The sequence below is a fragment of the Tursiops truncatus genome, chromosome 2, assembly GCF_011762595.2.
Source record: "Tursiops truncatus isolate mTurTru1 chromosome 2, mTurTru1.mat.Y, whole genome shotgun sequence".
Lineage (NCBI taxonomy): Eukaryota > Metazoa > Chordata > Mammalia > Artiodactyla > Delphinidae > Tursiops > Tursiops truncatus.
Window position 1 is genome coordinate 15,436,706 of NC_047035.1, and position 27,369 is coordinate 15,464,074.

General features: G+C 41.4%; 1 protein-coding gene and 1 pseudogene across 14 annotated transcripts in view; both read left to right on the plus strand.

Moving 5' to 3' along the window:
* The first annotated feature begins 2,692 nt into the window (after window positions 1-2,692).
* The window catches only part of PTPN21 (protein tyrosine phosphatase non-receptor type 21), a 90,338-nt gene continuing 65,661 nt past the window's right edge, over window positions 2,693-27,369 (plus strand). For 10 of the 14 annotated variants that reach the window (XR_012329878.1, XR_012329880.1, XR_012329879.1 and 7 more), the window contains exons 1-2: window positions 2,700-3,028; window positions 7,183-7,564. Coding sequence is in view for 5 of the 14 variants with exons in the window: in XM_019919552.3 (XP_019775111.1) it covers window positions 7,385-7,564 (180 nt within the window). In the remaining 9 variants the exon portion in view is untranslated. Of the gene's footprint in view, window positions 3,029-3,079; window positions 3,216-3,235; window positions 6,059-7,182; window positions 7,565-27,369 lie in introns of those variants that run through there. The other 4 variants (XM_073800156.1, XM_033850751.2, XM_019919559.3 and 1 more) reach the window with 3 other exon arrangements.
* Window positions 7,573-25,923, plus strand: LOC141277936 (HIG1 domain family member 1A, mitochondrial pseudogene; annotated as a pseudogene).

Consider the following 27,369-nt stretch of genomic DNA (forward strand, 5'->3'; position numbering starts at 1 on the left):
CAGTCAGTGTACCACCAAAACCACAATTTCTTTCCCTTTATTGAACATCTTTTCACTGTAGAAATTTTTAAATTTTTACTTTGTTTTAAAGAGAATTACCTTCACAGGAAGAAGAATGTGTATCACTTCTGGGTAGCAAGAGGAGGTAAAAATACAGACAGATATGTAATTGCTTATTCATCTACACACTCTCTGTAGACGGGTACATAGTATTATGGTAACACCAGTTACCCCCAGGAGGAGTGCAGGAAAGTAAGAAGGAGACTTTTCCTTGCACCGTTTTGTATCTTTTGGGGTTGAACCATATAAATTATCTCACTTCCTTCCATACAAACAGAAGCCAATAATAATTTCATGCCGAACACTTTGAAGCCTTTGTTCAAGTGGCTTGTCATGGGGCTGTTACTGTCAAATTAACATGGTTGCAGGAAAATAGAGCTTAAGGACTTGGTCAGCAAGTGGCACTTGTGGACCGTGAGGGAGGAAGTTCAGCTCAGTGTATAACATCACTTGGGTTTTACAATCATTTTCTATTTTTAAAATTCTTTTATTTTCTTCCCGATTCAATTAACAAGTTTTTATTTAGTGCCTACCCTCTGCCCAGTAGTGTCCTAGGAATTCTAGGAGATATAAAAGAAGCCTACATGAAACAGTTTTTAACGTTCTTGCCAAGTGTGGGGATCACTGTGGAATGGGGTGGCTAGCAAGTTGTGCTGGAAGCAGAGCCTTGAATTGAGGCTTGGAGAGCAACAGAAGGCTTAGACAAAGGGAAGGGGGGGGGGCGGAGGTGCTCTGGGCCAGGAGAAACGGTTTGATGGGGGCAGTAGGGGAGAAGAGGGGAATAAGGATGGTCATAAGAGGCTGAGGCCGATTTAGAAAGGCCCTAAAAGGTCAGGCAGAACAGCTTAGCCTTAGGGGTCCATTGGGAGTGATAAACCTCAAGGAGACGTAAGCCTGGTATTCACATGGAAAGAAGAGAGAGCACAAACCAGAGGCATGGAGACCGCCCTTGTTGCAGTAAGTCAGATGTAAAATGATGAGGGATGAAGGTTTGGATTAGAATGCGGGGGGAGGGGGGCATTCAGGAACAGAGAGGAAAGAAAGCATTCATGAGATGTTTCAAAGGAGGAAGTGGCAGGCCTTGATGTTAGGCTGGAGATGGAGAAGACTCACACGTAATTTCAGTTTTTCTATATTGGGAAACCAGAGAGCCACTCATTTTCTCTTTTCTTCGCACATGAATTGACCCCCTCATGGTGTCCAGTTGAAATTCAATTATAAGCAGAATTGATTGATTTTCTTCCATATAGAAACACATGTAATCCTATTTGCCTTGAGCTCCATTACCCAAGCTGAGTCCTGCCTAGGGTTTTTCTTCCATCGCACTCCTACTTCCAGGATGGCGCTTTCCACTTAGGCCTTGTTTGTCATGCGTATGTGCGGTGTGTAGGTTTATTACCCACTAGACTAGAAGTCCTTTGTGAGCAGGGACCATGAGTAAGTACTCACTAAGTGTCTGTTAACTGTTGAAGAAAATGAGATCTAAATGAAATGTAACATAAGAAAGCTTTCCAGAAACATATTTTTTAAAAAAATCATTTAAATAAAATTTACATAATAAAAATTTCTCTGCTCCAATCACTCAAACCATATGCCAGGGAAAGGCGAAACACCCTATTGTGATGGTGTTAGGGACACAATTTTATTCCTTGGCTTAAGTGTTGCCATGCAGTAATAAAAATAATAATGCAGTGTAATAATACCATGTAATAATAAAAATTGCTAATAGGGCTTAGAATGAAACATTTCACACAAGTTACTGGATAGTGATTATTATTATTATTATTTTCGGTATGTGGGCTTCTCACTGCTGCGGCCTCTCCCGCCGCGGAGCACAGGCCCTGGACGCACAGGCCCAACGGCCATGGCTCACGGGCCCAGCCGCTCCGCGCCATGCGTGATCCTCCCGGACCAGGGCACGAACCCGCGTCCCCTGCACCGGCAGGCGGACCCCCAACCACTGCGCCACCAGGGAAGCCCAGATAGTGATGATTATTATTATCATTTTACAGGAGATGAGCAGGCACAGAAAGGTTAAGAAACTCGCACACGGCGACCCAGCTAAGTAAGCGTTGGCGCTGAGATTTGAACCCAGACAATTTTGACTCTGGAGTTCCCCATCCTTACGAGCTTTACTTTGTACTGCATTAAGCACACAGCTCTTTTGAAGACCTACAGGTTATTTGAGGCATAACCTTTTTCAGGGGAAGGGGACTTTGGCACCCTGTACTACCAATCAGTGTTTTTCCTTTTTTTATGGGCTATATCCTTAGACGTAAGCATGGGAGGAAGAAATTGAATGTTTGAACTGTTTTCAGAAATGTATAAGAGTAAACGAACAACTCCAGCAATAATAGAATTTTACAGAACACCTAAGAACAACACGGGAATAAAACCCTTTACATGGCACCGAAATAATATCCCCCTCCTCTCATTTTTATTAAAAGCGTTGCTTTATTTGGAAACTCTTAAAATAAGTGGTCATAGGATTAAAAAAAGCCGCGGCGCGCCCCCTCCCCTGCGGCCGGGCGCAGCTGTCCGCGCCTCCCCCGCCCGCATTCCAACTCTCTGAGGTCACGGGCAGCCAACACCTCCCCGGATCCGCCCGCCCGGCCCAGGGGGAGGGACGCCCGGCCCCGGCCGCTCCGCTGCTCCGGCCGCGCGTCCTGTGCCCGTCCGCCCGCCTTCCTGCTGCCCCGGCCCCCGGCCGGTTTCTTTGTGCGGCGCTGCCGGCCGGCGTGTCCCTTCTCCGGGCCTCTCCCCTCGCCGCGGCTGCCGCGGGACCCTGCGCGGGGGAATGCTCTGCGGGCCGAGTTCGGGGAGACAGGAAGTGAGGCGTGCGAGCCCCATGAGCGCGCCGCGGCGCGGGCTGGCGTGCGGGCGCGGCTGCGGCGGCCGCGCGGCGGGGCCCTGGGAGGCGGGCCGCTGAACTGGGCGCGCGGCCCCGAGGATGCGGGAGCGGGAGCAGGTGAGGGCGCGGGGCCCGGGCCGGCGGGCGGCGGGGGGCGGGCGGGCGGGCGCGGGGCCGAGCGCTGGCGTGTGTCCGCGAGCCGGGACCCCGGAGCGCGTCGGCCGGCCCCGGAGTCCTGGAGGATGGGTCCCAGCTCCCAGACCTAAGGCAGGAGCGTAACAAAGAAAAAAGTCTTCTTTTCCAGGTTCTCTCTGATCTACTTGAGTAATTTCTAAAGGGGTCTTGAACTTGTATTCTGAACTCCTCGGCTGATTGTAGCGGCTTAATTCTGGATCAGAGTTTTAAACGTTTTAGGCATATTTGTGCCTCTTAGAATATTAAGTGCGAGATTTGCTAGGTAACTTTGGCGAGAAGGCGAGTAGGGAAGGACTGTTTCGTGGTGATGACTTGTTTTGGTTTTGGAGTAAAGATTGTTTACTCTGGAAAAAAGAATTCTTGGGTCTACAAATTCCGACTTGTGGTTTCTGCAAATCCTGATTAGATTGGCCGCTCTTGGCATGCCCGTCTTAATTTTCTTTTTTGCTGAGAAAGCCTTATAATAATATGCTCGCAAACACGTTCAAAACACTCCGTGTGCTCCAGGTGACAAGCGCTGTATGCCTAATGGTTGCTGACAGATTTTTTTTTTTTTTTCCTTCGGTACGCGGGCCTCTCACTGTTGTGGCCTCTCCCATTGCGGAGCACACGCGCCGGACGCTCAGGCTCAGCGGCCATGGCTCACGGGCTCAGCCGCTCCGCGGCATGTGGGATTTTCCCGGACCAGGGCACGAACCCGTGTCCCCTGCATCGGCAGGCGGACTCTCAACCACTGCGCGACCAGGGAAGCCCCAGATTTTTTTTTTTTAAGTTTGGGATATGATAGATTTTTACTCTGAAAGTAGTTGTCTGCTGTTCCTAGCACATTTTATTCTCGAGTTCTACGCATAAATGTTTTGTTCAGGAGAAACATGCGTTTGATTTAATGCTATAGATCTATATATTATTCTAAAAATGTCATATACTCATTTAGTGATTGTTTTATTTGAAAGCATCATTAGCAGAATTACGTGTAGTGAGGACTTTAGCAACAAGGCGGGAAACTACAGGATTCAGAATTAAACTGTATTTGAGGAACTTCTGAAAGGTGATGTAAAAACATTAAAATGAATTCACAAATATCTCGGACTGCCTTTTGAAACCTTGAACAGAATTTAATATATACCTGTTTTTTATTTCATAACAAAGTGATTTTGTAGAGAAACAAAATATCTCCCAGTATTTTCCTTCAAAAGCTAATTATGAATTTTCTGTTTACTTTAGTAGTTAGATACGTTAGAATTCCAGATCCAACTACCTTTCAAATCGTTTCATATTATTTTACACCCGAAATAGACATCCCCCCAAAGCATCTTAAATTTCTACTCCTCTATCCAAACATTCATAACTTTATGACATCATTTGGTAGCAAATACTGCACATAACTGAAAATTAAATGTGTCAATTGTTAATTTTGTAAATTATTAAGCAGAACATTATTTTTACACGTCTTAATAAACAAAAAGCAAGCTATTCTTATGGATAGATCTTGGGGAAAAAATGCATCTGATACACACACACACCCTTCAGCTTTTTCAATTACATTATAACATCTACCAAAATAAAAAAGAGAAAACATTGGCTTTTCTTTATCCTTGATGCAGTAAAACATTTCACACTCAGGGACAACTGAAAGTTTTACTCTGTTTGCTTCATCAGAGCTTAAGTTAATGATTAAGTTATATAGTGTAGTACCTACTGCCTACAAGGCATAGTTTTATATAGTGTAGTATCTACTGCCTTCAAGGCAGTGAAGAGAATACCATATTTGAACACCCCCCAATGCAAATTTTCATCTTTCCTCTGTACTTAATCTGTCCTCTTTCCAGTTATCACAATTTCTATGTAAAATTTAAATTCACCATCTAATCACTTGAAAGGGTATTTAGTATATATATGTATATATAATCTTTTAAAATTTATACAGACACTCATAACTTATCAGGCAATTTTCTAGTTGAAAGCTTATTATTTAAAGTTCTCATTTCTTGATTTTTTTTTCTTTCATTTTGCCTCAGCTATCTATTTGGTTTATACCCTGACATAGAAAAGAGCATTGAAAACTGCAGGTGGAGCCCATGTCTTTTCGTAATATCTATTTTCTATTCCCCCCTTTAGTATGGTGCTTTTACCTTACAAAGGTACACAACAAATGTTAACACAATTCTTTATGTAGTTCTAGTTTTCTTTTTTTCCTCTGGCCTTCTTCCTCTATTCCTGGTTTTTAACTTTTATTTTTCTTACTACCTGGAGATAACCAGAGCTCAAAACCAAAACAAAATCCAAAAAACAAACAGAAAATCGTGGTTGGGTCCTTATTAGAGATACAGCCATGTATGTAATTATAGCATGCTTGTAATCTCCTTAAGAGCAAAGACGGCTTATTAGGACTCGTCTTAGATTTCTCTAAAGGGCCACTACACTGCCTTGTACTCAGAGACGCAATACACTTTTGTGGAATGGAATTATAAAATGTTAAGTTTGGCAAAGCCTAGTGTAATAGCTAAACTATATACTCTAGCTCTGCCACCCCCCAGCCCTGAGTGCCCATCACCTCTGGGGCTGACACGCAGTAGAAAAAGCAGAAAAGAGCAGAGGACTGGGAATGAGGAATCTGGGATCGGTTCCCAACTCAGCCCGTCCTAGTGTGAGGCTGAGAAAGCCGCTTCTCCCGAGGCCTGGGTTCTGTGTCCGCCAGATGAGAGGGTTGGGGGCTGCCCTTGCCCCTCCGCGCGGTTCCCGGCCCAAGTTCAGGGTAACCAGCCGCGGCCGAGCCTTGCCAAACGATTCATCCTCGGGGGAAGCCTCTGTTCAGAAGATAACGGAGAGTGGGAACCGTCCCGGGATTCTGGAACTATCTGGGATTTTGTCGACTCGTTTAGGGGAACAAAAATCCAGCCAATGTAAAAGTTCCAAGCTGCCGCTCAAGGCCAGTTTGCTTCAGCCCAGGAGGTACCACCAACGGGTGTTGTTTAGAAAGTTTTAAGTCGCGTATTTTGGCGGAGGTCCTGAAGCTCCAAATCGGGATTCAAATGGACCCCACCCAAACCTCCCCCTCGCCTCTGGGGCTCTAGCCGGGTCCTTTAAGTGTTCCCTCCGGCATCAGCGGGAGCCTGTACTCTCCTAGAGCATCCGTCCGGAAACGCGGTCGCAGGCGGAGGGTTCCGGAGCCTCTGCGGCTGTGGGTTGCTCGGGCAACGTCGCCTGCTTTTCCGTGGGGGGGAGGACGAGGGAGGAGCCAGAGCTATCCCTAGTCTTCTTGGCCTCACGGGCTTGTTGAGCAGCGTCCTCCCCGCATTAACTCGGGAGGGCGTTTAAGGGCCTTGCCCCCCTCCTCTTCTGGGCTGCGGCCCCGCTTAGGTGAAGGCGCACCGCCTCTTTAGGCGTCCCCATCCGGAAAGGGGCCGGGACCAGGGCCACGCTTTTCAGAACTTCCACGCGTCTGGTAGTAATCCGATAACAAGCATTTGTAGGGTCTTTTATAATTTGTTTATAAATAAATCGATTTTGTGACGTAAATATTTATAAACCAGAGTTCTACAAATGCTTGTTAAGTGTTCACCTCGTTTGAACCTCACAGCTGCCCTGTGTTACAGGGGATTATTCCATTCGGGTTCAGGGTGAATTTGCCTAATTGGGATTGAGACTTGAACGTAGCTCTTTTGGAGGTTTTTTGCAATTATCTCACTTAAGGACTAAAGAACCCTAACATTTGGAGTATCGGGGAGCCAAAAAGAGTTAACTATGAAAAAACAAAACTTATGTAAAATAGAAAGAGGACCGGTAATGCTAGCTACTAAATTTGGCGTTATAGTAGTGTCAGCCATTATCTCATTTAATCCTGAAGTTAGCCACACGTTGTCACTACTATCTGTGGGATTGAGTGAGGGGTGGAATCTGACCCAGGGCGTAACACAGCTCTGATGATAAACTTCCCCACTGCCTCCCAGATCCTGCTAATGCCTTATTTTTCCAGAAGAGAGGGAAAGCTTAGATACAGCTTTATTAATTTTTATTTTTGAAAACAAAGCCCAGATTTGCTATTGCCTATGTAACCGGTGTTCCTCTTTCCCCAGCACTGGCGTGGGTGCTCCCATCACCTGGTCTTTGGAGACTCAGTTGCTTTTTAATGGCGGCAGCAGCTGCTGGGTGAGCAGCCGGAGACTGTACAGTACTCCTCCCTTCAGGACAGGATTGCTTTCTCTCGCCATTACCACCACTGGATTGGTGGCGGTGCTTTTCCCTTTTCACCCCTCCAACTCTTGAAGGGAGAAGAAGATGCCACTGCCATTTGGATTGAAACTAAAACGCACCCGGCGCTACACGGTATCCAGCAAGAGCTGCCTGGTTGCCCGGATCCAGCTGCTCAACAATGAGTTTGTAGAGTTCACGCTGTCCGTGGAGAGCACTGGCCAGGAGAGCCTAGAGGCTGTGGCCCAGAGACTGGAGCTTCGGGAGGTAAGCCCCGGAAAAGGCTGCAGGCTTCTCTGGGCGGGCTTTGTTCCTTACTTTCCAGCTACTATCGTGCGCGCTGTCTTCTCAAAGTATGAGCCTGTAAGCCCTTCTCCCCACCAGGAAGGAATAATACAGAGCAAAGAGGTCTTTCCTTGGGTGTGCCCCGTAAGAGAATTACCAATGCCTGAGTTTTGAAAATGTTTATATGTTCCCCCAAAATGTTATCCAGAATGAGATAGGAATGCATTTTGGAATCTGAGTGAAGAAGCCATCTTGGAAATGGATCCTTTCAGCGCCCCCGCAGCCATCCAGCTGGCACTCAGCCAAGTCATTCCCAAATTCCTGACCCACAGAATTGTGAGCAAAATAAAATGGTTGTTTGAAGCCACGTTAAAAAAAAAAGGAATGCATTTTGGATTATCCAAGTAGTTCTGGTCTTCTGGTGTAATGCCACATGGGTTGTCCTGATCTAGTACAGTTTACTGACTTCATTCATTCATTCAACATTCATTGATTGTTTTGCACAGGCCAAGCCAAAATTCGAGAGACATATTGCCCCGGTTTGAATTCTGGTTTCTTCATCAATTAGTTGTTTAACATTACGTGAGTTATGTGACCTGTCTGAGCTCTGGTTCCTTCATCTGAACCATGGGATAACAGTGGTGCCTGTGGCTGTGATTTAATGTGCATGTAACGCCAAAGCTCTAATAACTATAGTCTGTTACAGTAATCATAGGGAAGTTTGCCCTGGGAAACCCCTAATCCAGTCTGTAGGAAGTTGTGAAGTCCTCAAGTACCCATACAGTGTCTTAAATTCAAAATGCTGTGTAAGGCCTGTGAAGAAAAGAGCTCTAATTAAACCCAGGTCCCTTCCAGTCTTTGGCTGCCTGGTTCTGGGGTAAGAGAAAGATGAAAAAAACGGGTTATTTCACTTAAATGCCTATGTTGTAGCCTTGACTGGAAATCCTGCTAATGGTGTAGTTCGTAAAAAGTCAGGAATAGATAAGCTGTGCCCCTGGTGAACATCCATTCATTTGATCGGTCTTTATTAAAGACTTATTAAGTGCCAAGCTCATACGTACTAGGAGCTCACCCTACTGTTGATACCAGTAAGAAAGCAGGCGTGATGCATGCGATGATGGGGGAAGTAGAGGGTGCTATAGACAGCAGGGAGAGGCAGCAAAGGGGAAAGCTTCCCAGGGCGAGTGATGTCTGAGCTGGGACCTGAAGGTGGGGCAGGGTGGGCCTCTCAAGGGCTGGAAAAGACTATGCAAAGGAACTGCACAAGGCCCAAGACACAGGCAGAGGAAAGGTTGTAGAGCAGGGGCCACCTCATGCGGGGTTCTTGTTAAAGGGTTTGGGCTTGTCCTGAAAGTAGTGGGGAAGTTAGTGAAGAGTTTTTAAATAGGCGTGTGGTGTGATTGTTTTTATGAAGCGTGAATCCTTTGGAGAATGACTAGAAAGGAAGAGAGTTGCGGTTCAGATGATAGTCACTTGGGTTTGGATGGGGCTGGAGAGAAGTGAGTGGCATCTGGAGATATTCAGGACCTACCTATCAAGTAATGGGGAGGCACTCGCCGGGGTCCAGGTGGATCCTAAGGTTACCAGTAAATGGTGGGGACTATATAGCTGAGGGAAGACACACAAAAGGAAGAGCAGGTTTGAGGGGAGCTGGGAGAGGCGTGTGGTGAGTTCAGTTTCAGACGTACTGAGTTTGAGGTGCCAACTGGGGACGTTGAGCAGGTAGAGTATGTGCAGGTCTGGAGTGCAGGTGAGAGATCCAGGCTGGAGGAAAGAGATTTGGAGATCCTCAGCCTAGGCCAGTTAACCTGGGAGAGGGTATGAGAGAAGAAGACAATTTAGCATACTCCTTGGAGTTGAACAGAGGGAGAGCCTTAGAAGGAAACTAAAATGGAGCGGCCCAAGGAGAAAGTAAACCAGGAGCGCCGACCTCAGTGACTGGTCCTGCCTACTTGCATCCATTCCATCTTTTTTGCTTCCTTCACGCATTTTTCCTTTTTTCCTATTTTGGTTTCTTTTTCCTGTAATTTCTTCCTCATGCACCAGGTCTGCATACAACCACTAGAGTCAACTGCTTGAGGAACTGTGGTTAATTTATTTTTGTACCCAAAGTACTACACGTGGAATGGGCTTAATAAATACAGGTTGAACTGAACCCACAGGCATTGCTTTGCTTCTCTGTTAGTCAAGAAGCCCAGAGAAATTGCCATCCCTTGTTTGAGGTTATCAGACTCAGGAACAAGCAGCTTCATACAGCTATGGGTATATAATGAGATGGATTTTTTTTTTTTTTTTTTTTTTTTTTTTTTTTGCGGTACGCGGACCTCTCACTGCTGTGGCCTCTCCCGTTGCGGAGCACAGGCTCCGGACGCGCAGGCTCAGCGGCCATGGCTCACGGGCCCAGCCGCTCAGCGGCATGTGGGATCCTCCCGGACCAGGGCACGAACCCGCGTCCCCTGCATCGGCAGGCGGACCCGCAACCTCTGCGCCACCAGGGAAGCCGAGACTGATTTTTAACAGAAGGGAAGAGTGCTCTAAATGGGAACAGGTGTGGTCTCTAGAAAATCTCTTGCCCCTGGACAGGCCGTCCCACTATTTCCAACATTTAAGGACAGTCATGGTTAGAAAGTTTGTATAGCAAACTTTTCAAAGCTCCAGAAGCTCTGCTCTGTAGCATGTAAACAGATGGCTTAGGCCCAGGCCTAATCTTGCCCAATGACTGTTTAGAAATCATCTGAGTCAGGGCAACACCTGTTCTTAGTTTGTGTCCATACATCACTTAGGAGATTCATACCAAGAGAGAGTGGTATGTTATCTTGCAGTGTTCTCCCGTCAAGAAAACTCAGAATTATCATAGCATGTAGATTTGGCTGCTAAGCTTTGCTATTGCCCAAATTTAAGCTGGGGGGAAAAATCTTTACTTTCCTTGCTTCGTTGAATAACATTTCACTTCTATTATGACAATTATAAGGGCCATACGATAATCCCATTGTAATGCTGTACCTGGCAGCTTCAACTATATGGGTAACATTTTATTGCTTAAGCTGAATGTGTGGTTAAATGAGGCTTGTCAGTCTTCATTGTTTTTTGACTGTGTGAGGTATTTGATAATACATTAAGGAACTACAAACAGAAAGGTTAATATATTTGTATCCAATATAGTTAACTTAGATTGTCAACTTTTTTCAAAACCCACCATATTTGCACTGTGGAAAGTGGCTTTTAAAAATGGGGGGAAAAATGATTCCTGCAGGAAAATACTGCTGGTCATTACAGCACCGTCCTCTCAGACCTGTTGAAGTTCCTTGCATATCATTCATTGAGTTTCATAACACTTTTTCAAGAGAAGCTATGGGAGTCTTTACAGAATTTAAGGGGAATTAGAAAACTTTCTAATTTTGAAAGTATATGTTAGAGAGGGTTGATGGAGGTGGTGAGAGAGGAGTGTATCAGCTGGGCATAACTACTCCCATGGGCGGTGTGTCCTTGAAAGAATATCACAATCTAGAATGAGGTGGTCAGCCTTAAGAACCTGTTTCAGAGAGTAAGACCTGCGTTACCCCAGCTCCTTGAGAATTTGTAAAACCAGGTTGCAAGTTCAGTAATTTACGATGAGATTTGGAACTACCAGGGGCCCCAAGAATGTGTGCCCTCTGGCCAGGCCATGATCTCCCTTCAGGCAGGCCATGTGGAAGCTGGAGCAAACCAGAAATTGCTTGGTGAGCCTGGAATCAGAGAAGGGAAATTGCCCAGAAAACCTTCCATATCTTCATAAGGGGAGTAGTACTGCCTCACGGACCAGACAAGTTCCTCTGTGTATCATTTGTGGGCTGTGCTAGGGTGGGCACTGCCTCTACTGGCCTCTTGAGAAGGCTGTTTAATAGAGTGGTTAAGACATTTGCCAGTTGGATTAGAAACACCTGGGTTTGGATCCCAGCTGCCACTTACCAGTTGTGTGACATTGGGCACCTTACTTAATTCCCCAAGTCCAATGGTTTTTCATCTGTAAATTGGGGATGATAATAATGTCTATTTGACAGTGGTTGTGAGGATACAATCTTAAATGTAAAACATTTAATAGAGGACCTAGTATTTAGGAAACTCAGTAAGTGTTATTCTTCAGCACTGCTATTGTTATTTGTGACTCCCATTTCCACATTGTGGTGACTGACCTCTTCAAATTAACTCTTTTCTTGCTTTTGTAAATATCTTTGTTTCTTCCTTTTACTAAGAGATGAATACATGCTTGTTTTATAAGACGTTCTTATAGTACAAATAAGTACAGCAGCCACTGGTAATTGCACTTCTTACATTGCTAAACTTAAATTTCTAGTATATCATTGTAATTTAGCAGTCATATTTGAACCTCTATTTTCATGCCAGCTGAAATTAATTTGTACAATGTCACTGCCTCATTGCCCTCAAATAGAGCTTCAGTAAGTTTTTACTTCTCTGATAGGTTTTACTTCTCTGTTTCTTCCCTCTTGCCCTCAACCTAACCCCTAGGATTTAAACAAAAAAAAATTTTTTAATGAGATTTTGGATTAAGGCTTATATCTTTTCTTTAGGGTACGTCTTTTTCAAGAATTCTTTTAAAATCTTATATTACATTTGATAATCACATTTTAATCATGCTGTCATGGGTTTTAATTAGATTCATTGCAAAATATTATTTCTTATATATCTTAATCTTTATCTTAATGTCCTTATTCGGCTTAAATTTACATTTGGTTGGAGTTTTTATTTTAAGTTTTAAAATCTTCAGTTAGGAAACAGGGACATTTTAAAAATCCTCAAACCTTTTGGGAAATTCCCTGACCATCCAGTGGTTAGGACTGGGCGCTTTCACTGCGGTGACCTGGGTTCGATCCCTGGTCGGGGAACTAAGATCCTGTAAGCCATGTGGTGTGGCCAAAAAAAAAAATATCCTGGAAACCTTTTGAAGGTAACTTTATCGTGCTTCTGCTATGATATGATAACACACACATTATGTGTTAGTTTTATAACTTAAATTTTAGAGGGCAGTTTTCTTTCAGCTATTTCTGAGTGTTTTGTGTAGAGGGGAAGGAGGGTCCTTGTTGTCTGCATGTATGGCCTACATACATAACTTTTTCAAATAACAGGTTTGAAATTGAGATGGATCCTAAGCCACCCCTAAGATTACCTCCAAAGCATTTTTTTTTTTTTTTTTGCGATACGCGGGCCTCTCACTGTTGTGGCCTCTCACCGTTGTGGCCTCTCCCCTCGCGGAGCACAGGCTCCGGACTCGCAGGCTCAGCGGCCATGGCTCACGGGCCCAGCCGCTCCGTGGCATGTGGGATCTTCCCAGACCGGGGCATGAACCCGTGTCCCCTGCATCGGCAGGCAGACTCTCAACCCCTGCGCCACCATGGAAGCCCCCTCCAAGGCATTTTGATGAATAAGTTGAAAAGTCTAACAAAACTTACTTTGGCCTCTCATTTTAAAATTCTAATTATAGGCTTTGATATTTGGTTACTCTGTTGTGGTTTATCACAGATATTCAGAAAATGTTTTTAAAATTGTATTTGAAGTGCATCACACATATGTCAAGTTTTTATCCTTTGGAATGTAAACTCCATCAGAGCAGGACTGTGGTATCACCAGTGTCTGGAATAGTGCCTTGTACCTCATAGTACATGGTTGCTGAATCAGTGCCTACTTAGTTTAAAAATTAAGGTTCTTGTTTTGAATTTAGACTGATAAGCACAGACTGCAGTTCAGTTAAGTCAGCCTTTATTTGCTGTATGATTTTATTTCCTGGAGAGAATTGAACATTTACCAACTTTGAACAGAGGTAGAAAAGAACCTTTCTTCGTTAGATTTTCTTTTTCATTTTGGGCCTTCTTCTCAAATACCTAGAAAAAGGGTTTTAGAGACTCTCTGAGGTTAGATTGCTCTATCAGGGGAGTGTCAACTTCTCTGCTGAACTTTGAACAGGTTCTTATGTTTTCTGACAAATGGAGAAATTTTTTGGCTAAGGGATTTGTTGGAATAGAGAGGAATCATGCACTTAATACAAACCATTGCTCTCAAGCACAACTTTAGAAAGTGTTCTTGGCCCTCAGAGTGTTTTATTTTAAATCAGTGTCTTAGGTATTCCAAATATCCACTGACCTATCTTGACTGTTATCTGAGCAGACCTCAAGAATTTCATGCACATTTCCTTCTGTACTAGCTGTTTTCATTTGGACTCTAAAAATAGCTGAAATATGTGTACGGTAAGAGTATAATACCTGCAAACTTTTTAACCTTTGGGCTGAGTAGTTATTCATTCAGGTATGTATGTTATAAAACAGGTAAGATTGACGTATAGACAAGGATCAGTAAATAGTTGAGTTAGATCTATTGGACCATTTGAAGCAAATGTAAATCTTAGATTGGCCTCTCTACCTAGATAAAGAAAGCTTTCCAAAGTCCAAACCTGATTATAAATGAGCAAGGATTTTTCTTGATTTTAGATTTTCTGTTATTTGTCTTACTTGGTCTAGATAATTAATAACTAGTCATATATATAAGTAGAGGAACTATACACATAAACATGGAGATATTATGCATTTTAGAATAATGTATTATCACACAAGGTATTATAGAATTTGGATACCTGTTTACTTAAAGAAATGGAATATTCAACCTTCACTTAATTTCTAATAAATTTAAGGGGTAATAGTCTGAGATGTTTTTCTCCCAGTGCTGGATTTTTCACCTAAGAGACATTGGAGATGTCCTTGAATCTCTGTCACCAATGATCTATCATAATAGTGTGGTCTCGAGAAGCCGGTAGGAGCCTGCGACGTTGTGCCGTTGTCTGAAGATTCTTCAATCACTATGTCAAGTGACACAGATGTTTCTCTTTCTTCATATGGTGAAGATTAGGGATCTAAATTTACCCTAAAAGCTAGAGAGGCACCATTTGTCCGCATTGGAATGGCAGGTTTTGCAGCAATCGTTGCATATGGATTATATAAATTGAAGAACAGGGGCAATACTAAAATGTCTGTTCACCTGATCCACATGCGTGTGGCAGCCCAAGGCTTTGTTGTGGGAGCAGTGACTCTTGGTATGGGCTATTCCATGTATCAAGAAATCTGGGCAGAACCTAAACCTTAGAAGAGGAGATGCTGTCTTGGTCTTGGTGGTGCTTGCTTTAGTTAGACATCTCATACTGAGGTTATATGTTTATGTTGAAAATAAATTCTGTGGGTCGGACAATAACATGGTAATTTGAATATTGGCTTCCTTTCTTGCAGGCTTGATTTGCCTAGTGGCTAGTTCACTAGCTAGGTCATTCAGGGGAGTCAGATGAGCACAAAAACATGTCACTTTTAAATGCACTTGATAGTGGTACAATGTCCACCTTCTTAAACTCTTCTGATAAAATTAGTTGTAAAGAGGACAACATGCCAAACCTGTAAATGCTCCCAGTTGCTGCAGACTGTCATATGCTTTTGATGTAATGTAGGAGTCCTATTTACCCCAGTTAATTTAACTCTTTCTTACTGCCTTGTGGACTGAGTACTGTTTTTAAGGTCTGGTTGGCTCTTGAAGAACCCTTTCAGAACAGTGCACGGAATACAACCTTATAAACCTCCCAGCAACTATGTGTGTGTTTTTAAACCAAACCTAAAGAGCTGGTAACAGCTGCTTTGAAGTAGTATCTGTTTCAGAATCATAGTTGTAAACATGAGAGTAACTTAACTGTAGATCCCCGTTTAGCTGTTTTGTAATTGCAGAATTATAGTTTGCTGCTGTTATAGTAGAATAATTTTGAAATGGCATTTTGAAATAAAAGTGTGTATTTTAAGTGCTAATGCAAAGGTAAATGAAAAATACTTTTTAAATGTGTGCAGTCTGTTTATTTTCTCTGAAAGAATCATAAATGTTAAACTAAATAAATTGCCTGTAATGGAAGTGATTTATGAGCAAGTTGGTTTGGTCAGACATTATACCAACTTTGGTATACTACAGAATGCTTTGTTGTACTTGTGAAATTCTCTTGTCTAACCTGAATTTACATTCCATGGTGATAACATGGTAAATGTAGTGTTATTAAAGTAAGTGAACACACACACAAAAATAAATAAATAAAAAATAGTGTGGTCTCATGACCATATGGAATTGAGATGCATTTGCTCATATGGGGAGGTTTGTGAGTTGTTACAAAATGGCAGACATGGGGAACTGACGGTGTTTTAGGGGCTCTAAGTTCTGTCCATTGTTCTTGGCGTATATGGTTCCAGATCTAATTCCTTATAATGCTAGACGCTCTAACAGCTTTCTGCTGTCCTCCTCGCGGGTGGATGAACATTGTCATGCTGGAAGCTTGACCTGCCTTATCTCATTTAATCCTCACAATGAGTTGGGCATTGTTTTTCCATTTTAAAAGGAGGAAACAGAAGTTCTGAAAAATTGGGTGATTTGCTGTGCAAATCTGGGCAATCATACAGCAGAAGAGCCAGAATTTGAGTTTGTATCTGTCACTTCTGCTTGAACTTTAACTTTTAAAATTATAAATGACATGGACCCCTTTGAGACTGTGATCAAAATGCAGAATTTTGCATACAACTTCACGTGGGTCTTGGATACACCCCTCTTTCAGTCGTCTATGAGCTCAGGCTGTGGGTACAGTGGGTACAGTTGACTGTGGGTACAGTCGTCTATGAGCTCAGGCTTTGTACTCATGCAAGAGGCAATCTTTCCCCTTCTCTCGGCTTAACAGGATCTTTCTTCCCTAATCTTTATTTTCTCCAGAGTGAAGGTGGTGGTAGGATGGAAGATTTGTGAAAAATTCAAGACCTTCATATTTTTAAGAAAATAATTTGCCTCTGAAGTATCACTCCTCCCCCACTTCCCCTGCAAATGCCTGTTTTTTTTTTTTGTTTTGGTTTTTTTTGCTGTATGTGGGCCTCTCACTGTTGTGGCCTCTCCCGTTGCGGAGCACAGGCTCCGGACGCGCAGGCCCAGCGGCCGTGGCTCACGGGCCCAGCCGCTCCGCGGCACGTGGGATCTCCCCGGACCAGGGCACGAACCCGTGTCCCCCGCATCGGCAGGCGGACTCTCAACCACTGCGCCACCAGGGAAGCCCCAAATGCCTGTTTTGAATGGCCTTTATCTTTAGATCTCAAAAAAGGCCATGTGGGGTATTCATTTCCTCACTTGGACAATTAATGTTAAGGAAAAAAAATCTCCCTTCAAGGAGGAAAGGGAGGAGGTTGTGAATGGTCGTTCCTTTATTGTACCTCTGATGGTAGATCCAAGTCTGTCTTCCCTACCAAACAGCACCTTTGTGCCCACCTAGGCAGTAGGTATGCGACAGTTCTCCAGTGAATGAACGGATGACTCATATTTCCTTCACGCATTAACCAATTCCCCCGGCCAGTTGTTGAGCGCTGTACTTCATTTGTCTTGTCAGACACACATCCTACCTGAACATGGCATTTTCTTTTCTGTTAACAAAGCCTTTGCTCATATCACTGCCTTAACAATATGTTGGTTTAGCAAATATTTTCCTATTTGGTTCTCCAAGCAGTTTGTTCATAAATAAATGTCACTTGGATTTATCTTTTAATGAACTGACAGGATACCCAGAGGCAATTTACATTCTTAAGAATCAGCTTAAGGGACTTCCCTGCTAGTGAAGTGGATAACACTCTGCGCTCCCAATGCAGGGGGCCCGGGTTCTATCCCTGGTCAGGGAACTAGATCCCACATGCATGCTGCAACCATGCCATACTAAGGAGCCCACGTGACACAACTAAGGAGCCCGCCTGCCACAACTAAGACCCAGTGCAACCAAATAAATAATAAATTAAAGAAAAAAAAAAAAAGAATCAGCTTAAGATGTTAATTTCAAAAAAAAAAAGAAAAAGATGTTAATTTCACTAGCAGAAACACGCATGTCACAAATCCTATATGAGAAGTAGCAGCATGTTATAGAAATAACTTCTATCAAGGGTTTGTGCCACCTTATATAGATCATCCAAATGAAATCACTAACAGGTGTGCAGAGTTTTTATTTATAAATAGGACAGAGTGTGTTATTTTGAACAAGCTTTAACTGAGCAGGCTAAGAAAATACACAAGTAATTTCATGCTGGGTGGAAACAGCTCATTTCCTTGTGAATATAAAAACAACTTGTCTTTGCTCAGTCATGTTACAATTATTTAGACGGCTCAGACTTTGACTTGACAAATTAATTTCGATATCAAGTGGATTTTTAGCAGATTGAACTTTGTACCATCAAATTCAACTGCAGTTGGCAAAGCACGGGGTTTTGTAGGCAACAAGGTGGAGTTTTGGTGCTAATTGAATATGGGTTCAAATCCCTGTACACTACCTGTGTGGCCCAAGGAAACCAACTTCTCTGGATTTTGTTTCTTTCATATATGATACGGGATAGTAACAGTAGCTTTCTGTTGGGTACTGACAAGGTGCCTAGCACTGTACTAGATGCTTTACGTATATTTAATTTAATCCTGAGTTAATTGACTTCCTTCCTCCTCCCACCATCTCAGAGATGGAGTGGACCAAAGATGGGCAGTGTCCAGACCAAGGGGAGGTCCTGGTGCAGGTCACTTGTTGTAGTATAGAGTTATTTTTCTTTAGTCATTTCCGTTTTCTTTTGCATCATGTAGATTTGTTCGTTGGCTGGAATAATTTACTGAGAAAGATGGATTGGAGAAAAATGACTCAAAGTGTTGTCATTAAGTCAGCCAATTAAGTTCACAGCTATACCACTGAGAATAAAGATATTCCTTATAATACCCTTTCTCTTCTTCCCAGAGTTTGGAATGAATCATCTAGAAAATAACCTTAATTCTCACCCATATTTTGCAAATGCATATTTGTTTGTACTTTTATGTCTGGCACGTATTTTGAAGTCAGGTTTATGTTTGAATGGTGACTTAAGGAAAAGAACACTTCTACATTCTATGTTGCAGTAGGATAACAGAAAGAAAAGTAAAGCATGTTTAATAATGAAGACTACATCTAAAACTACATATTATTATTTGTTCAATATCTGTGACCCATTGCTAGAGTGCAGACTTCACTGTCCATTACAGTACCCCCTGGGCCTGGCTGGGGCAACTAGTAAGTGACAGCCCCCAGCTAGAGTTCAGGTCTTTCAGCTGCAGGTTTAACACTTTTCCCTCAACGATGCTCTACTTTTCCTTTGAGCCATTGCCATTTTTCTAAAGAAAAGCAATACAATTGTTGTGTTTTTTTAAAATAATTTATTTTAAAAGGAAAGAAAGAGAAAGAAAAATTGCCAAAGAGAAAGCCCCATTAGTGAAGGAAGCATTTAAGTGTAGAATTTTCTATACTACAGAAGATGTAATATGAAATTTTATACTGTTTAAGGGGACTTAAACTCTGATAATAAGAGTTAATATTACTTGAGCACTTATTGCATATGAAACATTGTTTTAAGTGTTTTTAATGTTTTCGCTTATTTTGATCCCCAACAATCCTATGGGTGAGGTACTCATATCCATCTTAATTTTACAGATGGTGAACAGAGACAAAGAGTTGTTAAGTAACTTGCTCATGGTTATGTGGCAGAGACCACAACGGGACTAGTTCTTCTGCCTTCTTTTTTTTTTCCGATACGCGGGCCTCTCACCGTTGTGGCCTCTCTCGCTGCGGAGCGCAGGCTCCGGACGCGCAGGCTCAGCGGTCATGGCTCACGGGCCCAGCCGCTCCGTGGCATGTGGGATCCTCCCGGACCGGGGGACGAACCCGTGTCCCCTGCATCGGCAGGCGGACTCTCAACCACTGCGCCACCAGGGAAGCCCCTTCTTCTGCCTTCTTGATCAGCATCTTTCCTCCCGGTATGTGACCTTGGGCCAGTGACAGGTGGCCTGCCACGGAGTGTGTGCCCTTAAGGACAGCCTGGCACAGTGCAGCCTCCCATATCTGATGGAGATTGTTTAAAGTACTCTTGAGATTTGTTATCTTTTATTTTAATTACTACTACAATTTATTTTGTTTAAAATATGTTTTTGAAGCCACATCAGGCAAAGAAAGATAAGTCTGAGAAGGAACATGAATCATGATTAGGCCGCAAGACACGGCTGGGAATGTCTGAAGTGCTGAGGGCAGAGCTGTTTGATAGGAAGCCTTTTGCGAGCTTGTTTCCTGGCAGAGTTGGAAGTAGCAGTCTGATGAAATACACCCCAGGAGAGTTCCCTGCCGAGACATTTTCCAAAGCAAGATCTGGTTGCACTGCTGTTGGATGAACTTGGGAGCTTCTAGAGTCAGAATCTGCATCCAGACAAGAAAAAGTGGTAGAACCAGTGAGCCTGTTGAAGCACTTGCTGCCTTTATTGATAGAACTGGATCACTGTGATTTAGCTGCTGTGCACACAGATATTATTTCCACCCGTTACGGCAGTTCACACCACCCAAGTGTTTCCGTTCTACCATCTGTGAATTATGAGCATGGGGACAGGGCCACTATAAATTGTTATTCCACTTTTAATTCCTCTTCTGCAAGTCATGATTCTATCATTTAACCTTTGCATCTGGTTTTTTTAATTGAGACTTTTATCATTATATACCTTGAATATAGGGTAATTGGATATAGAATAATAGAGAATAATTCCTATTACCCTTGCTAGCACATACATATTAATGGTAGTTCATCCTCTTCTACTTTTAAGTGTAATGAAAATATCTTATGTATTTTTAAGTAGAACTTCTAATAAAATGTAACTGGTGTTATGGTACTTAAACAATTAAAATATATCGAATGTATGTTTCTGAGTTATGTACCTCCAACCCCCCACCCTGTTCCTTGATCCTCAATGAGGAGCATATAAAAGCAAATCCATTAAAGCCTTAAGTGTGGCCTTTATTAGATGGAACTTTATATTACTGATAGAAAAGGGAAGTAGCTTTTGTATGTTAAAAAGGGAAACAGTTTTACTCTTTTCTTGGAGTATTGGAAGAAGTATTTGCTATAAGTAGAAAACCACCTCGTAAATATGTGGGATAGAAAGTTATTTCTTGTATGATGAAAGCATGATTTGCAAATTTTGGTTCATGAAGAAAAAACAAATACAGCTTTTAGTAACAGAAGTCTATGAGTTTCTTCATGTGTATCTGTTTAGGATTTTAACCACGAAAGTAATTTCCCTGATTTTATCATCCTCAGCTTTTTCATGGTAATACTATTGAGAACAGTGGAGCTGCTATATATATATTTTTTTAAGGCAATGGAAAATATGTTGGGTAATATTCTTTTAGGCAATAGATATTAAATGTGACTAGATTCTTTCTTGAAATGTATAAGGCCCATATTCATTTATAGTTTTGGGGGGTTATAATTTTTTTTTTTTGGCCACACTCTGTAGCATGTGTGGTCTGGGATCTTAGTTCCCCGACCAGGGATTGAACCTGTGCCCCCTGCAGTGGAAGTACGGAGTCCTAACCACTGGAGCACCAGGGAATTCCCCATAACCATTTCTGTATAACATAAAACAGCTATAATTTTAACCTGAGAAAAGTGAATGTCAGAAAAATAAGCAGCTATTCCTAAATATACCCATTTCAGCCCTTCTTTTCATTTTTATATTGTGTGGTTCCAACTTCTAAGAATATTGCTCACACTCCTAACTGTCTATGGTGAGACAAGATAGAAGGAATAACTATGACTTGAGTTCAAGAAAACATGAAAAGTATTTTTTTCCTGTGACTTAATTGAAATCTAAAAACTGGAATATGGGCCAAATTAGACTGAGGTTATCTGGTTTTTTTCACTGTCCTCTCAATAAAAAGAGAACAGCTACTATTTATTCATTGCCTTAAAACACAAGCATTTGTGAATTAAGCTAATAAGCAAGCCCCCAAAGGCCCAAATTTAGGAGATTTGAACAAAAAGAAATCTAACTAATTCATTTCTTGGAATGGCATATAAGACATGATCCTGCAATATAACAAACTAGTTAACTAAAATGATTGAAGAATGGAAGGCTCTGTTTTACCCTCAGTTTCGTGGGTCCTAAACAAAGTGACCTCGTATGTGGTAATACAAATAGAGAACATCAACCTTTGATGTTGAAAGTGTGTGCAGTAACATCTGTTATTTCTGTCATTTTTGTGCAGTAAAATGTTATATGTACTAAATTTTCCTGTTTAATTCTAGCTTACTCTGTCAAAACGTGTTTGACATTTTAATTTTATAATTGAATATCTTTCTTCATAGCATTTATCAGTATCTAACTTCTCAGATAATTTTGCTTGTCTTTCTCCTCCTACTGGAATGTAAGTTACTTGAGGGCAGGAATTGTGTTCTTTTGTTCAGTGCTGTATCCCTACCACCCTGAACAGTGTTTGACTCACAGTAGGTATTCAATCAATATTCATTGAATGAAAAGATGAATCCTTCTAAGACTTTAGTCCATTTTTCTTAGAAAGTATATTTTTTGAAGAGTGATCTTACTGTGTTTCAGGATCATTGTTTCTTCATAGCATCTTACTGTCCAGGATGGTAAGTAGCAAAGCTGTGAGCAGTCCTCTGTGTAAATAGTGATCCCAGTTCATGTCCTGGACTTTCAAGAAATTGGCTTACCGTTTTACTTTTTTCCTGGAAGTTAAATGCTCCAATAACAACAACAAAATCTGGTCATTTAAGGACTTCAGTTACTTGGGCTTCAGTTTAATAAGTTTCAGTATAATTTCAAGACTAAGATGTACTTTTGATTGTCATCTTCTTGAATCCTCATATGTGTAGAGTACAGTGGTATTGTATATTGTAACCTTGACTGTCAAATAGGTAATGTATTATTTAACCAATGATAGAAGAAAATGGATTGAAATTAAACAGAAAAGAAAAAAAAAATACTGTGTGCTTTGAGGCATTGTGACCATCACAGTATCTGTCAAAAGGAAGAAGTGCAGTGCTTCATTATTTATGGCACACACCGTGTAGAGGTAAGCTCTAGACTTGAATTAGGTTAATACTTGTTAACTGCCCTTGTTAGATGATCTCTGCCAGGGATAGGCTTTATCTAGTGCTGTCTCCTCTCATCTCCCTCCTGATGAAAAGTCTTCTGACTTCTGCCTAGTCTAAGAAAAGCATCGGGATAAAATTATAGTTGCAATTTTATATGGGATTAACTTTTATCAAACTCAGTGCATCAGTGGCTTAAAAAACCCTTTGGCTAATTTGTATGTCCCTCTACTTTAAAAATAGTACAACTAAAAAGACTCTTAAAATAATTAGACAAGAAATGACTTGGATTTGGAAAGGGTTTACATTCTGACAGGATTTGGACCTACTTATAATAGCTGGTGTCTCTTTAAATGACTGTGATTTGGGGTACTGCACCTTTTATCCAAGCTCTAAAATTTGTAAACTGTCTTTTCATCTGAACAGAAAGCTGAATTATCAAAATCACCTTGTTTTCAGAGTAAATGTTAGTTCTTTTAAAGTAAGTCAACTATGTTGTGTCTGGAAAGAAGCCAAGTTTTGTAACTGTGCAACTTTTGTTTTTATGGAAAAATCATTGAATAACTTTATGAAAACTCCTGATATGTTTGTTCAGAACAAAATAGGAAAGGGTGAATATAAACATGACAGTGAGGAAGTTTCACAAAAATTATTCAGTGATAATTGAGGATTGATCTAGAGGATGCTAGAAGACTCAGATATTGAGAGGCTTCAATTGGAATGAGTTTCCCCACAGGTCAAGTCAGCTTGATTTAGTCACAGTGGGAGTAGAGAGAGCTGTGAGAAAGAGAAGCCAAGTGGAGGTAAAGTTTCTTATTGGGAAAGGTACTGGGTAGTTAGGAGTGGTGGGAGGCATGAACCAAAAACCATTAAAAAGAATTATTTAAGTATTTATTCATTTATTTTAAATATTTATTTTAATATTTATATTACATATAAATATTATTAGTGTTTATCTTAAAATTTTTAAAAAAATATTTGTTTATTTTTGCTGGGTCTTAGTTGCGGCACGCGGGATCTTCGTTGCGGCATGTGAGCTCTTAGTTGTGGCATGCATGTGGGATCTAGTTCCCCGACCAGGGATCGAACCTGGGACCCCTGCATTGGGAGTGTGGAGTCTTACCCACTGGACCACCAGGGACGTCCCCCAAAAGCCAATTATTAAAGGCTGGTTTATGGGGAAATTTTTTTTTTTTTTTTTTTTTTGCGGTACGCGGGCCTCTCACTGTTGTGGCCTCTCCCGTTACGGAGCACAGGCTCTGGACGCACAGGCCCAGTGGCCACGGCTCACGGGCCCAGCCCCTCCGCGGCACGTGGGATCTTCCGAGACCGGGGCACGAACCCGTGTCTCCTGCATCGGCAGGCGGACTCTCAACCACTGCGCCACCAGGGAAGCCCCGCTATGGGGAAATTTTTATTACAATTAAACCAAGCCCATAAACAATACAGGATGTGCGTAACCCCAAAAATTTGGACTCAAGGAAGAGAAAACATGATTCTGAGGAAACATCTAGATCAAGTAATGACTGGTAATAGTTGAAATTTAAGGCACACAGGGGAGCCTGTCTGTACCAAAGTTTTTGTATTTAAAAAATAAATAAATAAAAGGTCCTGGTAACTTTAAATAAAAGGAAGACATTAGTTTGACGATTATTTGGACATTTTTATTTTCATGGAAGAAGCATAACTGACTCAAGTTTTGTTCTGCTTTCTCAGACACACCTAAAGAGATCCTATCTGCTAAATTTAATGTACTCATAGCAAATGTTCTGAGTGCTTTTAAGTTTATCAACACAATTAAAACTTGCAAAGGTACTTTACCACAACGTTTTGAGGAAGGCAGAGTCCGTGTCATTTTCCCTATGGATAAGCTGAGACTCAGTGAGGAAGTGACTTGCTCAAGAGCTGGTCAGTGGTGGAGCCAGGATTCAGAAGCCGAAAGCCTTTGGACCGTAAGTCTGTGCTCTTGGCACTACACCGTGCTAGTGGCAGCTATGGGAATTGCAGTAGCCCCCGGGAGGAAACATCAATAGAAATAACAGCAGTTCCCCAAACAGCAAAAAACGGAAATATCTTTCATGGCTTTGGAAAATATGGTTGAACTTACAAGTGAAGTAATGAAACCACAGTTGGCTCAAGTACTGTAAAGCTGTATATAAAATAAGTTATTTTTCTAACTATATTTGGGAAATGAAATAATTAACTTTGCCTTTTAACTAAGGAGAACGATTTGGTCCAGACTTTTTTTTTTTTTCTTAATTTATTTATTTTATTTTTCGCTGCAATGGGTCTTCATTGCCGTGCGCGGGCTTTCTCCAGTTGCGGTGCGCAGGGGCTACTCTTTGTTGCGGTGTGTGGGCTTCTCATTGCGGTGGCTTCTCTTGCTGCGGAGCATGGGCTCCAGGTGCACAGGCTTCAGTAGTTGTGGCTAGCGGGTTGTAGAGCGCAGGCTCAGTAGTTGTGGTACATGGCATGCTCCGTGGCATGTGGGAACCTTCCAGACCAGGGCTCGAACCCGTGTCCCCTGCGTTGGCAGGTGGATTCTTAACCACTGCGCCACCATGGAAGCCTCCTTTTTTAATAAATTTATTTATTTTATTTTTCAAACTATTTATAATGCCAATTTTTAGAAAACTTTATAAACTTCTCTACCCCTCAGTGTCTACAAAAGGACACTGACTAATTTTTAGCAACAATGGTTGTTATTAAATACATGACTAATTAATGTTTAGAGTTATTTGTTCCTTTGAAAAATAACTCCAGGCTACTTTGCCTTTGTAATTCTTTCTAACTTCCTTTGAAAGGGTTTTTGTTTGTATGTGTTCTCTCTTGGTGAAACAGTGTTATCCATCACTTCCTGCTGTTGCCAACATGCTACTTAACCAGTCTTTCCCCTTTATTTGTCTTTTTTTTTTTTTTTTTTTTGTCTGCACTGCAGGCTTATGGGATCTTAGTTCCTCAACCAGGGATCGAACCCAGGCCCAGGGCAGTGAAAGTACACAGAATCCTAAACACTGGACTGCCAGGGGATTTCAGTAATTTGTCATCTTTTAATCTGCTTTTAATTGGATAACCAGATTACTAAACTCATTACAAGTATGTGTAAAATAAAATAAAAAAAAGTTCTGTAAAAGAGGAAGGAGAAATTTCTTCTTTGTCAAGGGCATATACTTTTATTGCTTTGATTTTGACAAATTTTTCATTACTCAAACACATTCTTGCTTATTCTGTGTTTTTCATTTATGTTCACATAGTTGAGTTTGCCAGGTATTTGTCAAACTGTACAAAATCTTGACCTAAGTATAGATATTAGAAAGTAGAAAATATAATTAACCCGTAGCTAGGTTCATCTATTTCTGGTTCATTTTTTTCCCCTTAGACTTTTTCAAATACACTGAATATGATGTATTTAAACATCTAAAAATAAAGTTTTAAAATTGTGTATTTGATTTTGAGTGGTTCTGATCCTCAAAAATATCTTTTTTGCGATGAAATTCACACAACAGAAAGTTAACCATTTCAAAGTAAACAATTCAATGGCATTTAGTACATTCACAATACTACCTCTGTCTAGTTCCAAAACAATTTTATTACCCTAAATGAAAATCCTCTACCTATTAAGCAGTTACTCCCCATTCCTCCCTACTTCCACACCTCACAACCACCAGTCTACTTTCTGTCTCTATGGATCATCTATTCTGGATATTTCCTTTAAATGGAGTTATACAACATGTGACCTTTTGTGACTGTCTTCTTTCACTTAGCGTAATGTTTCTGAAGTCCATCCATGTTGTAACATGTGTCTACTTTTTTAAAAAATGATTGAATAATGTTCCACTGTATGTATATTCCATAATTATCTTTTCATCTACTGATGGACATTTGGCTTGTTTCCACCTTTTGGCTACTGCAAACAGTCCTGCTATAAACATGTGTTTACATGTATTTGTTTGAGTGCCTGTTTTTAGTTCTTTCAGGAAAATATATAGGAGTGGAATTGCTGTGTCACATGGTAATTATATGTTTAATTTTTTGAGGAGCTGCTAAATTGTTTTCCATAGCAGCTGAACCACTTTACATTCTTACCAGCAATATACAAGGGTTCCAATTTCTCCACTTCCTCAGCAACACTTATTTTCTGTTTTAAGTTATAGCCATCCTAATGGGTGTGGAATGGTATCTCATTGTGGTTCTGGGTTGGTTTTCACTACTGGTGATTGAGCATTTTTTCATGTGTTTCTTGGCCATTTGTTTGTGTTCTTTGGAGAAATATCGAAGTCCTTTGCCTGTTTTTAAAAATGAGTTGTTTGTCTTTTTGTTGTTGTGTGAGTTCTTTATATATTCTAGATTCTAGACCCTCATCAAATATATGATTTGGAAATATTTTCTCCCATTCTGTAGGTTGTCTTTTTGCTTTCTTGATTTGGTTCTTTGATGCACACAGTTTTAAATTTTGATGAAGTCAAATATGTTTTTCCCTTTGTTTCTCATACTTTTGGCATCATATCTAAGAATCTGTTTCCAAATTCAGGGTCATGAAAGTTTACTTCTATGTTTTCTTCTCAAGAGTTTTATGGTTTAGTCCTTACATTTAGGTCATTGATCCAGCTTGAGTTAATTTTTGTATATGGTGTGAGGTCAGGGTCTAGCTTCATTCTTTTGATTGCAGATCTTTAACTGTCCCAGAACCATTTGTTGAAGAGACTGTTTTTTTCTCCGTTGAATAGTCTTGGTACTCTTGTTGAAAATCAGTTGACCATAGATACATGGATTTATTTCTGGACTCAGTTCTATGTCACTGATCTAAACGTCTCT